General features: G+C 41.4%; 1 protein-coding gene across 23 annotated transcripts in view; it reads right to left on the bottom strand.

Moving 5' to 3' along the window:
* The window catches only part of Heatr5a (HEAT repeat containing 5A), a 98,553-nt gene that overhangs the window by 41,530 nt on the left and 44,372 nt on the right, over positions 1-12,651 (bottom strand). For all 23 annotated transcript variants that reach the window (XM_087553833.1, XM_087553830.1, XM_087553820.1 and 20 more), the window contains 4 exon segments: positions 11,655-11,760; positions 10,526-10,713; positions 8,746-8,902; positions 6,364-6,553 (listed from right to left, as the gene is read on the bottom strand). In XM_087553833.1, coding sequence (XP_087409959.1) covers positions 6,364-6,553; positions 8,746-8,902; positions 10,526-10,713; positions 11,655-11,760 — 641 coding nt within the window.

Raw genomic sequence — 12,651 nt, forward strand, 5'->3', positions numbered from 1 at the left:
GTAGATGTACCACATTTTCTGTATCCATTCCTCTGTTGAAGGGCATCTGGGTTCTTTCCAGCTTCTGGCTATTATAAATAAGGCTGCAATGAACATAGTGGAGCACGTGTCTTTTTTATATGTTGGGGCATCTTTTGGGTATATGCCCAAGAGAGGTATAGCTGGATCCTCAGGCAGTTCAATGTCCAATTTTCTGAGGATTCTCCAGACTGATTTCCAGAATGGTTGTACCAGTTTGCAATCCCACCAACAATGGAGGAGTGTTCCTCTTCCTCCACATCCTCGCCAGCATCTGTTGTCCCCTGAGTTTTTGATCTTAGCCATTCTCACTGGTGTGAGGTGAAATCTCAGGGTTGTTTTGATTTGCATTTCCCTTATGACTAAAGATGTTGAACATTTCTTTAGGTGTTTCTCAGCCATTCGGCATTCCTCAGCTGTGAATTCTTTGTTTAGCTCTGAACCCCACCCCATTTTTTAATAGGGTTATTTGTTTCCCTGCGGTCTAACTTCTTGAGTTCTTTGTATATTTTGGATATAAGGCCTCTATCTGTTGTAGGATTGGTAAAGATCTTTTCCCAATCTGTTGGTTGCCGTTTTGTCCAAACCACAGTGTCCTTTGCCTTACAGAAGCTTTGTAGTTTTATGAGATCCCATTTGTCGATTCTTGATCTTAGAGCGTAAGCCATTGGTGTTTTGTTTAGGAAATTTTTTCCAGTGCCCATGTGTTCCAGATGCTTCCCTAGTTTTTCTTCTATTAGTTTGAGTGTGTCTGCTTTGATGTGGAGGTCCTTGATCCACTTGGACTTAAGCTTTGTACAGGGTGATAAGCATGGATCGATCTGCATTCTTCTACATGTTGAGCTCCAGTTGAACCAGCACCATTTGCTAAAAATGCTATCTTTTTTCCATTTGATGGTTTTGGCTCCTTTGTCAAAAATCAAGTGACCATAGGTGTGTGGGTTCATTTCTGGGTCTTCAATTCTATTCCATTGGTCTATCTGTCTGTCTCTGTACCAATACCATGCAGTTTTTATCACTATTGCTCTGTAATACTGCTGGAGTTCAGGGATAGTGATTCCCCCTGAAGTCCTCTTATTGTTGAGGATAGCTTTAGCTATCCTGGGTTTTTTGTTATTCCAGATGAATTTGCAAATTGTTCTGTCTAACTCTTTGAAGAATTGGATTGGTATTTTGATGGGGATTGCATTGAATCTGTAGATTGCTTTTGGTAAAATGGCCATTTTTACTCTATTAATCCTGCCAATCCATGAGCATGGGAGATCTTTCCATCTTCTGAGGTCTTCTTCAATTTCCTTCTTCAGTGTCTTGTAGTTCTTATTGTACAGATCTTTTACTTGCTTGGTTAAAGTCACACCGAGGTACTTTATATTATTTGGGTCTATTATGAAGGGTGTCGTTTCCCTAATTTCTTTCTCGGCTTGTTTCTCTTTTGTGTAGAGGAAGGCTACTAATTTATTTGAGTTAATTTTATACCCAGCCACTTTGCTGAAGTTGTTTATCAGCTTTAGTAGTTCTCTGGTGGAACTTTTGGGATCACTTAAATACACTATCATATCATCTGCAAACAGTGATATTTTGACTTCTTCTTTTCCGATCTGTATCCCCTTGACCTCCTTTTGTTGTCTGATTGCTCTGGCTAGAACTTCAAGAACTATATTGAATAAGTAGGGAGAGAGTGGGCAGCCTTGTCTAGTCCCTGATTTTAGTGGGATTGCTTCGAGTTTCTCTCCATTTAGTTTAATGTTAGCAACTGGTTTGCTGTATATGGCTTTTACTATGTTCAGGTATGGGCCTTGAATTCCTATTCTCTCCAGGACTTTTATCATGAAGGGGTGTTGAATTTTGTCAAATGCTTTCTCAGCGTCTAATGAAATGATCATGTGGTTTTGTTCTTTCAGTTTGTTTATATAATGTATCACGTTGATGGTTTTCCGTATATTAAACCATCCCTGCATGCATGGGATGAAGCCTACTTGGTCATGGTGGATGATTGTTTTGATGTGCTTTTGGATTCGGTTTGCCAGAATTTTGTTGAGTATTTTTGCATCGATATTCATAAGGGAAATTGGTCTGAAGTTCTCTTTCTTTGTTGTGTCTTTGTGTGGTTTAGGTATAAGAGTAATTGTGGCTTCGTAGAAGGTATTCGGTAGTGATCCATCTGTTTCAATTTTGTGGAATAGTTTGGATAATATTGGTATGAGGTCTTCTATGAAGGTTTGGTAGAATTCTGCACTAAACCCGTCTGGACCTGGGCTCTTTTTGGTTGGGAGACCTTTAATGACTGCTTCTATTTCCTTAGGAGTTATGGGGTTGTTTAACTGGTTTATCTGTTCCTGATTTAACTTCGGTACCTGGTATCTGTCTAGGAAATTATCCATTTCCTGAAGATTTTCAATTTTGTTGAATATAGGTTTTTATAGTAAGATCTGATGATTTTTTGAATTTCCTCTGAATCTGTTGTTATGTCTCCCTTTTCATTTCTGATTTTGTTAATTTGGACGCACTCTCTGCGTCCTCTCGTTAGTCTGGCTAAGGGTTTATCTATCTTGTTGATTTTCTCAAAGAACCAACTTTTGGTTCTGTTGATTCTTTCTATGGTCCTTTTTGTTTCTACTTGGTTGATTTCCGCTCTGAGTTTGATTATTTCCTGCCTTCTACTCCTCCTGGGTGTATGTGCTTCTTTTTGTTCTAGAGCTTTTAGGTGTGCTGTCAAGCTGCTGACATATGCTCTTTCCTGTTTCTTTCTGCAGGCACTCAGCACTATGAGTTTTCCTCTTAGCACAGCTTTCATTGTGTCCCATAAGTTTGGGTATGTTGTACCTTCATTTTCATTAAATTCTAAAAAGTTTTTAATTTCTTTCTTTATTTCTTCCTTGACCAGGTTATCATTGAGTAGAGCATTGTTCAATTTCCAAGTGTATGTGGGCATTCTTCCTTGATTGTTATTGAAGACCAGTTTTAGGCCGTGGTGGTCCGATAGCACGCATGGGATTATTTCTATCTTTCTGTACCTGTTGAGGCCCGTTTTTTGACCAATTATATGGTCAATTTTGGAGAAAGTACCATGAGGAGCTGAGAAGAAGGTATATCCTTTTGCTTTAGGATAGAATGTTCTATAAATATCCGTTAAGTCCATTTGGCTCATGACTTCTCTTAGTCTGTCTACATCTCTGTTCAATTTCTGTTTCCATGATCTGTCCATTGATGAGAGTGGGGTGTTGAAATCTCCCACTATTATTGTGTGAGGTGCAATGTGTGTTTTGAGCTTTAGTAAGGTTTCTTTTATGTATGTAGGTGCCCTTGTATTTGGGGCATAGATATTTAGGATTGAGAGTTCATCTTGGTGGATTTTTCCTTTGATGAATATGAAGTGTCCTTCCTTATCTTTTTTGATGACTTTTAATTGAAAATTGATTTTATTTGATATTAGAATGGCTACTCCAGCTTGCTTCTTCTGACCATTTGCTTGGAAAATTGTTTTCCAGCCTTTCACTCTGAGGTAGTGTCTGTCTTTGTGTCTGAGGTGTGTTTCCTGTAGGCAGCAGAATGCAGGGTCCTCGTTGCGTATCCAGTTTGTTAATCTATGTCTTTTTATTGGGGAGTTGAGGCCATTGATGTTGAGAGATATTAAGGAATAGTGATTATTGCTTCCCGTTATATTCATATTTGGATGTGAGGTTATGTTTGTGTGCTTTCATTCTCTTTGTTTTGTTGCCAAGACGATTAGTTTCTTGCTTCTTCTAGGTTATAGCTTGCCTCCTTATGTTGGGCTTTACCATTTATTATCCTTTGTAGTGCTGGATTTGTAGAAAGATATTGTGTAAATTTGGTTTTGTCATGGAATATCTTGGTTTCTCCATCTATGTTAATTGAGAGTTTTGCAGGATACAGTAACCTGGGCTGGCATTTGTGTTCTCTTAGGGTCTGTATGACATCAGTCCAGGATCTTCTGGCCTTCATAGTTTCTGGCGAGAAGTCTGGTGTGATTCTGATAGGTCTGCCTTTATATGTTACTTGACCTTTTTCCCTTACTGCTTTTAATATTCTTTCTTTATTTTGTGCGTTTGGTGTTTTGACTATTATGTGACGGGAGGTGTTTCTTTTCTGGTCCAATCTATTTGGAGTTCTGTAGGCTTCTTGTATGCCTATGGGTATCTCTTTTTTTAGATTAGGGAAGTTTTCTTCTATGATTTTGTTGAAGATATTTACTGGTCCTTTGAGCTGGGAGTCTTCACTCTCTTCTATACCTATTATCCTTAGGTTTGATCTTCTCATTGAGTCCTGGATTTCCTGTATGTTTTGGACCAGTAGCTTTTTCCGCTTTACATTATCTTTGACAGTTGAGTCAATGATTTCTATGGAATCTTCTGCTCCTGAGATTCTCTCTTCCATCTCTTGTATTCTGTTGGTGAAGCTTGTATCTACAGCTCCTTGTCTCTTCTTTTGGTTTTCTATATCCAGGGTTGTTTCCATGTGTTCTTTCTTGATTGCTTCTATTTCCATTTTTAATTCCTTCAACTGTTTGATTGTGTTTTCCTGGAATTCTTTCAGGGATTTTTGCGATTCCTCTCTGTAGGCTTCTACTTGTTTATTAATGTTTTCCTGTGTTTCCCTAAGGGAGTTCTTCACATCTTTCTTGAAGTCCTCCAGCATCATGATCAAATATGATTTTGAAACTAGATCTTGCTTTTCTGGTGTGTTTGGATATTCCATGTTTGTTTTGGTGGGAGAATTGGGCTCCGATGATGCCAAGCAGTCTTGGTTTCTGTTGCTTGGGTTCCTGCGCTTGCCTCTCGCCATCAGATTATCTCTAGTGTTACTTTGTTCTGCTATTTCTGACAGTGGCTAGACTGTCCTATAAGCCTGTGTGTCAGGAGTGCTGTAGACCTGTTTTCCTGTTTTCTTTCAGCCAGTTATGGGAACAGAGTGTTCTGCTTTCGGGCGTGTAGTTTTTCCTCTCTACAGGTCTTCAGCTGTTCCTGTGGGCCTGTGTCTTGAGTTCACCAGGCAGCTTTCTTGCAGCAGAAAAGTTGGTCTTACCTGTGGTCCCGAGGCTCAAGTTCGCTCGTGGGGTGCTGCCCACGGGCTCTCTGCAGCGGCAGCAACCAGGAATACCTGTGCCGCCTCTTCCGGGAGCTTCAGTGCACCAGGGTTCCAGATGGCCTTTGGTGTTTTCCTCTGGCGTCCGAGATGTATGTACAGAGATCAGTCTCTTCTGGTTTCCCAGGCTTGTCTGCCTCTCTGAAGGTTTAGCTCTCCCTCCCACGGGATTTGGGTGCAGAGAACTGTTTATCCGGTCTGTTTCCTTCAGGGTCCGGCGGTGTCTCTGGCAGGGGTCCTGCCGCTCCTGGGCCCTCCCCCACGGGAGCCCAGAGGCCTTATACGGTTTCCTCTTGGGCCAGGGATGTGGGCAGGGGTGAGCAGTGTTGGTGGTCTCTTCCGTCTGCAGCCTCAGGAGTGCCCACCTGACTAGGTGGTTGGGTCTCTCTCTCACAGGGTCTGGGAGCAGAGAGCTGCTGCGGGCAGGGATCCGAGGGTGTGGGACTTCCGGTAAACACAGAACGTGCCCGGTCCTAGAGGAATTCTGCTTCCATGTGTCCCAAGCTCACCAGGCAGCTTTCTTGCAGCAGAAAAGTTGGTCTTACCTGTGGTCCCGAGGCTCAAGTTCGCTCGTGGGGTGCTGCCCACGGGCTCTCTGCAGCGGCAGCAACCAGGAAGACCTGTGCCGCCCCTTCCGGGAGCTTCAGTGCACCAGGGTTCCAGATGGTCTTTGGCTTTTTCCTCTGGCGTCCGAGATGTGTGTGCAGAGAGCAGTCTCTTCTGGTTTCCCAGGCTTGTCTGCCTCTCTGAAGGTTTAGCTGACTATCTTGTTCTTAATCTTTTATTCTGTGTTTGTATTTGAGTGTGTGAAGGTCTGAGGACAATTCCTGGCAGGAATTGGTTCTTTCACTCCACTACGTGGAGCCTAGGCCTGAAACTCAGAAATTGGCAATCAACTTAGCTCTGCTGGTATTATTTGAGAGCTATTTTCATGTATTATAATCATATAACGTGTAATCTGAAGAGGTCTGACTATTTGAAACTTTGGATTTCTTTCTGGCAGAGCATACTTATAGAGTACTTTATGCCTGTCACTGTAATTATGTAGTCAAGTATTTTTTTAAGGACATATCCCATCTCTCTAAATATGGAACTTCTGTCTTTCAAGGTAGGAGATGCCAGGTTGACTGAATAGAAACCTTCATCTGACAAAACACATTGAGCACTTCTTACACGCTAAGCACAGAGATTGAGCCGTATGTGTATATTCTTGTAACACATCGCCAAGCAGCCTCTGCATACCTTGTAGCTCTGGGCCTAACGTGGTAATGAGGGCGTTCAAGCAGCGACCAAGACTCTGGTGAACTTGCGCGTGAGTCGGAGGCACATTTAGCAACAACATGACGATGAGTGACAGGGTAGACTCCACGTGCACGTGGTAGAGTGCACCAGCAGAATCAATGGTCAGTGACAGAGAATGGAGTGCCCAAGTCTGCAAAGACAGACGGAAATAAAATGTCATAACAGCATCGCAAAACACAAGTCACTGAACTGATCTCTGGTTTTAGCAAATTAAAAAGCAATGGAGATTAGGGATGGATGTGCCACACCTCAGCTGAGAAGACACGCAGCGCGCTCTGCAGGTTTGAAAAGAAGACATTCCTTTTCTACCGTCTGTGTGAGTGCTTTGCCACATGCACACCCGGTGACTGCAGAGACCAGACGAGGGTGCTGGGTCCCCGAAAACTAGACTGACAGATGGTTGTGAGTGGTCAGAAACGAACAAAGGCCTCTACATGAGCAACTGCTGTTAGACACTGAGCCATCTCTGAGTCAAGAAAATGCCTACCTTTAATATGAAATATAAAATGAATTCAGACAAGCATCAAACTTAGAGTGATACAGAGGTCACTTAGCACTAAGAATTCCAGGACGACATTTTAGCTATCAGATTGGATAAATCTAGTTTGTCATGAATGCCTTACTATTCATATAAATAATAAAAATGAAGAAAGCTGGACATCATAGAGCATACTCTGTCTAGTTCCACTTACATAAAATATAAAAAGGAAGAAGGAAGAGAGGGGGAGAGGAGAGGAAGAGGAAGAAGACTCAGACGGAGAAAATGGAGGAGGCCATGGATGTGAGCAGGACACTTGGGAAGAGGCAGGAAACTAGTGGGGGGCATGGGGTGGTAAAGTGGGGTGAAAAGCTCAAAAAACATTATACACAACCGTGATATGTAATTAATACACAGCAATAAACACTAAAACATTAAGATTCCTAGGTAAGAGGAGGAGGAACAAAAGGGAAAACTTTAAGAGGGAGAATAGTGGAAGCACAGCAGACAGGCATCTGGAGGAGAGGTCTGTCTGGGGACAGTAACAGAGCTGGGTCTTGTGTTGCTGGAATCTGGTTAAGAGGGGCACGGTGGTGCAGGAGGATCACGATGCCAGCCGGGGCCATGGTGAGACGTGACTTCAAAATAAGACAAAGTAAAGTGAAGCAACATGCCAGGGTGGTGGTGGCATGAGCCTGTAGTCCCAGTTACTCAGGGGCTCAGGCAATGTAAGAGCAACCAGGACAACAGCAAGTTCAAAGCCAGGCTGGAGAACTTAGTGAGTCCCTGTGTAGGAGTCACAAGAGTCTGGGATATGGGTCATTGGTAAGGACTTGGCTGTTGCCATAAATGGGTCCTGGGTTCAATCCCTAGTCCTGAAAAAAAAATCAAACAAATTCAAACCAATAAACCAAACCAAGCCAAGCATGAGCAGCCTGCCAAGCTTTTTAGCAGGGAGGCTGTAAAGTCAAATATTCCAGACAAATCCAGTCTCACATCTAGGAAAGATACGGAAGAAAGTAATTAAAAAATAGTTAAGGTCATTTAGGAGACTACTATAAACATTTGGGGACATACACAAGTGACAAGAGGAAAGGAAAATAAGCAAAACGGAATACTTGAAAGGCTGAGGCAGTGTAACTGACGACATATTCGAGGCCAGCCAGAGCTATGTCATAAGACTACTGTAAACAAAATGAAACAAAAGCCCCCAGGACATATGGATGAAGCATGGCCCCCAAAAGCAACAGCCATAGCCAATCATGCCTTTAATCCCAGCCCTTGGGAGGTCGATGAAGACTGGTTTCTGAGTTCGAGGCCTGCCTGGTCTACAGAGCAAGTTCCAGGACAGCAGGGCTACATAGAGAAACCCTGTCTAAAGAAAACAAAACAAAGCGCCCTGCCATTAGAGACTAGAAACCAACCCAGATTTGACTAATATGCAGAGCAATGGTAAACTGATAGAAACAAATGGGTGACACACACACACACACACACACACACACGTATGTTAACAGGTTTCCGTGTCTAATCTGTACATTTGCTTGCTTTTTAATCTTAAGTTGCCATGAGGACCAACATGCCAGTATAGGAAGAATGCTGCACAGTGCCTAACAAACTCAGACACTTAGTCTAATGAAAGAGTTATCCGTTTTTCAGAAGGGATACTGCTTGTCTTTGACTTTGGGTACTCGTAAGTATGAGTTGAAGAAAGGTTTGAATTCTAAAGTCCATCAAAGCTAACAGCTTTGACATTTAACAGACTATTAGTTGTTAGTAAAAGCAGAATCTGAATCATGGACAAGTCATGCATTGCTGAGGAGGGTGTCATGTGAAGTACCCACCTGCACATCAGGAGAAGTGCTGTCCTGAGACAGGGTATAAAGGACTCCAATGCAAGAACTCAGGTGCTGAGGCCCTATGCCTCCCAAGTACCGATGCAGGGATCCCAGGGCCAGTGAGTGGCCTGTTCTGGTAACCACATCTCTTGCTGACTTCAATCTGCACATAGAGAAATAAAAATAAAAACAAGCACAGAAAAGACAAACCAAAACAAATTTGTGCATGTATGGGTTCAGCCTGTGAGGGTTGGCGACCTAAGGTTAACCCAGGACTCAACCTGCAGGAGAGAATCTATTCCTATACATTGTCCTCTGAGCTCCACATGCATGCTGTGTGAGAGGCACACCCACATACATACATGCACACCACCTCACATACATGAACATCCAATAACATACATACACATCCTTGCATATGTATTCACATACATGAGTACCTACAAACATACATGTGCACCACTCACACATGCACAAACATACACATAAACAAATGAAAATAAAAAATCTCAATGAATATAATTTGTTACATAGACAAACTTTTCATGAGTATTTAGAAAATTAGAATATACATTTATTATAAAGGAATGAAACATTCTGAAGTAAGTGGAAAGGTATCTTTCCTTTTTTTTTTCTTCTTTAATTTGAAAACAAGGTCTCACTGTGTAGACCAGGCTGGCTTCGAACTTGGGGAGATACACCTACACCTACCTTTCGAATGTGGACTAACGGTGTACACTACCACACCCCACTGTTTTCACATCATGACCACTTCAGAGAGGCACACTGTACATGATATATATATATACATTCACTCATTACATAAGCATATATACACATATACATAATACATGACTTTAACACAGATACATATGTTTTATATGGTTGGTATTAATAGTATTTTTATTATTAGGTCACATTTTAAAAAATGTATATGGGGACATCTTAATTCCATTCCATCAGTTTAAGAACTGTTATACTAAAACAGGAAATTATTTACTGGGAATTTAAGTGTATTTAGGCCCTGCAGCTCTTTCTTCCCACAACAACCCTGAGGCTATGTAATCAACTGCTGCTCTTTCAGATGACTTCAAGAGGCAGGTAAAACTCCACAGAATGACTGCTCAATGCAGCAGAGGGGGAGCTGAGCCAGGGCCAAGGTGCTCACATTACCATCACAACTGCTAACTAGTTGTCTGTTTACATGAAACTCATAACCATCAACTTTTATGGAGTCAGGGCCTTGCTGTGTAGCCCATGCTGGTCTGAAAGGACACGGGTGGCAATTCTGCTTGTTTCTTGAATATTGTGAGTATGCACTACCACCACACCAGGCATAATCATGGACTCTTATTTGTAATTGTTTTAGTATTATTTTTAAACATTCCTAAATAAGTAAGACTCTATCACTGACCACCTCTTTAGAAGAGTTCAAGACAACTGACTGGAAGGATTGGGTGGCCTTTCCAAAGTCACAGAGGTCAAGAGTGGCCTTCTCTTGTGCTCTGCAGCCTATGGCTTTCCCTATAGACTGCTTCTGCTACTTATCTGTACTCTACACGACAGAACTGTCCCACTGTCCCAGAGTCTATGTATGGATGGGCAAGTACGATATCCATAAAACGGTGATCATTCTTCAGATTAAGAGGGTTTCCTTTGTCTGAAAACATCCAGTCAAATTTTCTTTTTTAAATTAATTACAGAACAACATTCTTACTAGTTCCATTTAACAGCAAACTATATCCCATTTTGATAACAACCCATGCACATTTAGAAATTCACTTACTTGTCAAAGCTAACTTGAGCCAGTCCAGCAGTAAAGGCTCCATCATCAACAACTTGGGCTAATCTAGCCCATGCTTCTGCAGCTGCACATCTCAAAAGGGGGTTGGGACTTTCTAGTGCTCCCAACACTAATGTTAGGACAAGTCTTCTTACTTCTGGGCCTAAACTTTGTTTAGAGCCAGCCACATACTAAAGTAATGAAAAACAATTAAAATACACGATTACAGCAAGTATTCTGATCTAGTTTGGAATGCATATCCTTGTCAAGCAAGTATGTTCATCACTTTACAAAAACAACAAACCAAGAAGAAATCACTGATTGCTACGTCCATAAAAATCAATGATTAATGAACACTATTGCAGCAGTTAGATTTGATCCATAGACCACAGCCCAGCAATGCCAGGTCTAGGATATCAGGGTTACTTAGGTAAGATATGACACTAAACCAAGGTCAGTTGCTAACAAGTTTTTTTTTTTTTTAATTTATTTTATTTAATGTATGTGAGTACACTATCACTGTCTTCTGACACACCAGAAGAGGGCATCAGATCCCATTACAGATGGCTGTGAGCCACCATGTGGTTGCTGGGATTTGAACTCAGGATCTCTGGAAGAGCAGTCAGTGCTCTTAACTGCTGAGCTATCTCTCTAGGCTCCCTAACAAGTTTTATATGGAGAAAAAAAGTCAAGGGAAAGTCTCAATCCTGAGTCTTAATCTCATTAGAGATTAAGAAAAATGAATACTAAATTTCTTCAGAAGGATCAGCATACAACCTTAGTTATTATGAAGTATTCCAAAATAGCAAGTATTTATATGAACTTAAGTAAAATTACTGTGATGGTTTGTATATGCTTGGCCCAGGAAGTAGTACTATTAGGAGGTGTGGCCTTGTTGAAGTAGGTGTGTCATTGTGGGTGTGGGCTTTAAGACCCTCATCCTAGCTGCCTTTGGAACAAGAGGTGGGAACTCTCAGGTCCTCCTGCACCAGACCTGCCCAGATGCTTCCTTGATGATAATGAACTGACCCTCTGAACCTGTAAGCCAGACCCAATTACATGTTGTCCTTATAAGAGTTGTCTTGGTCATGGTGTCTGCTCACAGCAGTAAAACCCTAACTAAGACAATTACCTTCAGTAAGTTAGAAATGGCAGAAACAACATGCAACTGAACTGTTTGCTGACGAGCTCCTTTGGTGTGCTTTATGCTGTTCAAAAGCTGATCCAGTATCAGAACCCTGAAATCAGAAGCAACGAGAGTTAAACACAGCAAAGAATGTAAGGCCAAATCAACTAGGGAGCAGTTTAACTCCCCATACTATATTCTGTGGTAACTACTAAAGGGAGAAACTGTTACCTGACATCTTGAAACAGTTTAAGAAAAGATACATCATAACCAAAAGGAAAGTATTCTTATTAATCAGAAGGGATGGAAAGCATTATTTTGTGAAAAAAAATTACAAATGTCTATCTTAGAGATTTTTTTCCTCTTGGAAAAATTCAGCTAATTCAGTACCTGTAATATATATATATATATTTTTTCCCCCCACTTCCCCTAACTTCCAGCCTATTTTTCCTGAAACATGGGGAAAATGCTCTTTAAATGCTCCTTAATATTTAAAAAACCCAACTTTTGCTCCTTCAATTGCCTGTGGTAGCTGCGATTATGGGAACACATTCCAGGAGCTGGTGCTATGACTGGGTTCCCAAGACTGTGTGCTAAGGACCTGTGGCTGCTGAGAATCCAGGTAAAGTGGGACCTATTGGGAGGTTTTGGGTCACTAGGTGAGTCTTCCAGGAGGACTGAGGACCTGGGTCTCCACGTCCTTTGCTTTGTGGCCACAAGGTAGGTACTTCTGCCCTGGTAGGCAGTCCCAACATGACACACATCCATTGGTTCAACCACTGATTGAAATCTCTAAACTTATAAGCAAAAATAATTTTTCTTTATTACAAACTGATTACCACAGGTATTTATTAGATTGACAGAAAGCTGACAAAACTAAACACTATTATTTGAGAATATCCAAATACATTTTTCAATGTTGACAATTATACAAAAAAGTGTGTAATGCATGACCTTTAATATTACAGAATTTGGCCTCTCATCAAGAAATTTACATAAACCA

The sequence above is a fragment of the Rattus norvegicus genome, chromosome 6, assembly GCF_021556685.1.
Source record: "Rattus norvegicus strain SHRSP/BbbUtx chromosome 6, alternate assembly SHRSP_T2T, whole genome shotgun sequence".
NCBI lineage: Eukaryota > Metazoa > Chordata > Mammalia > Rodentia > Muridae > Rattus > Rattus norvegicus.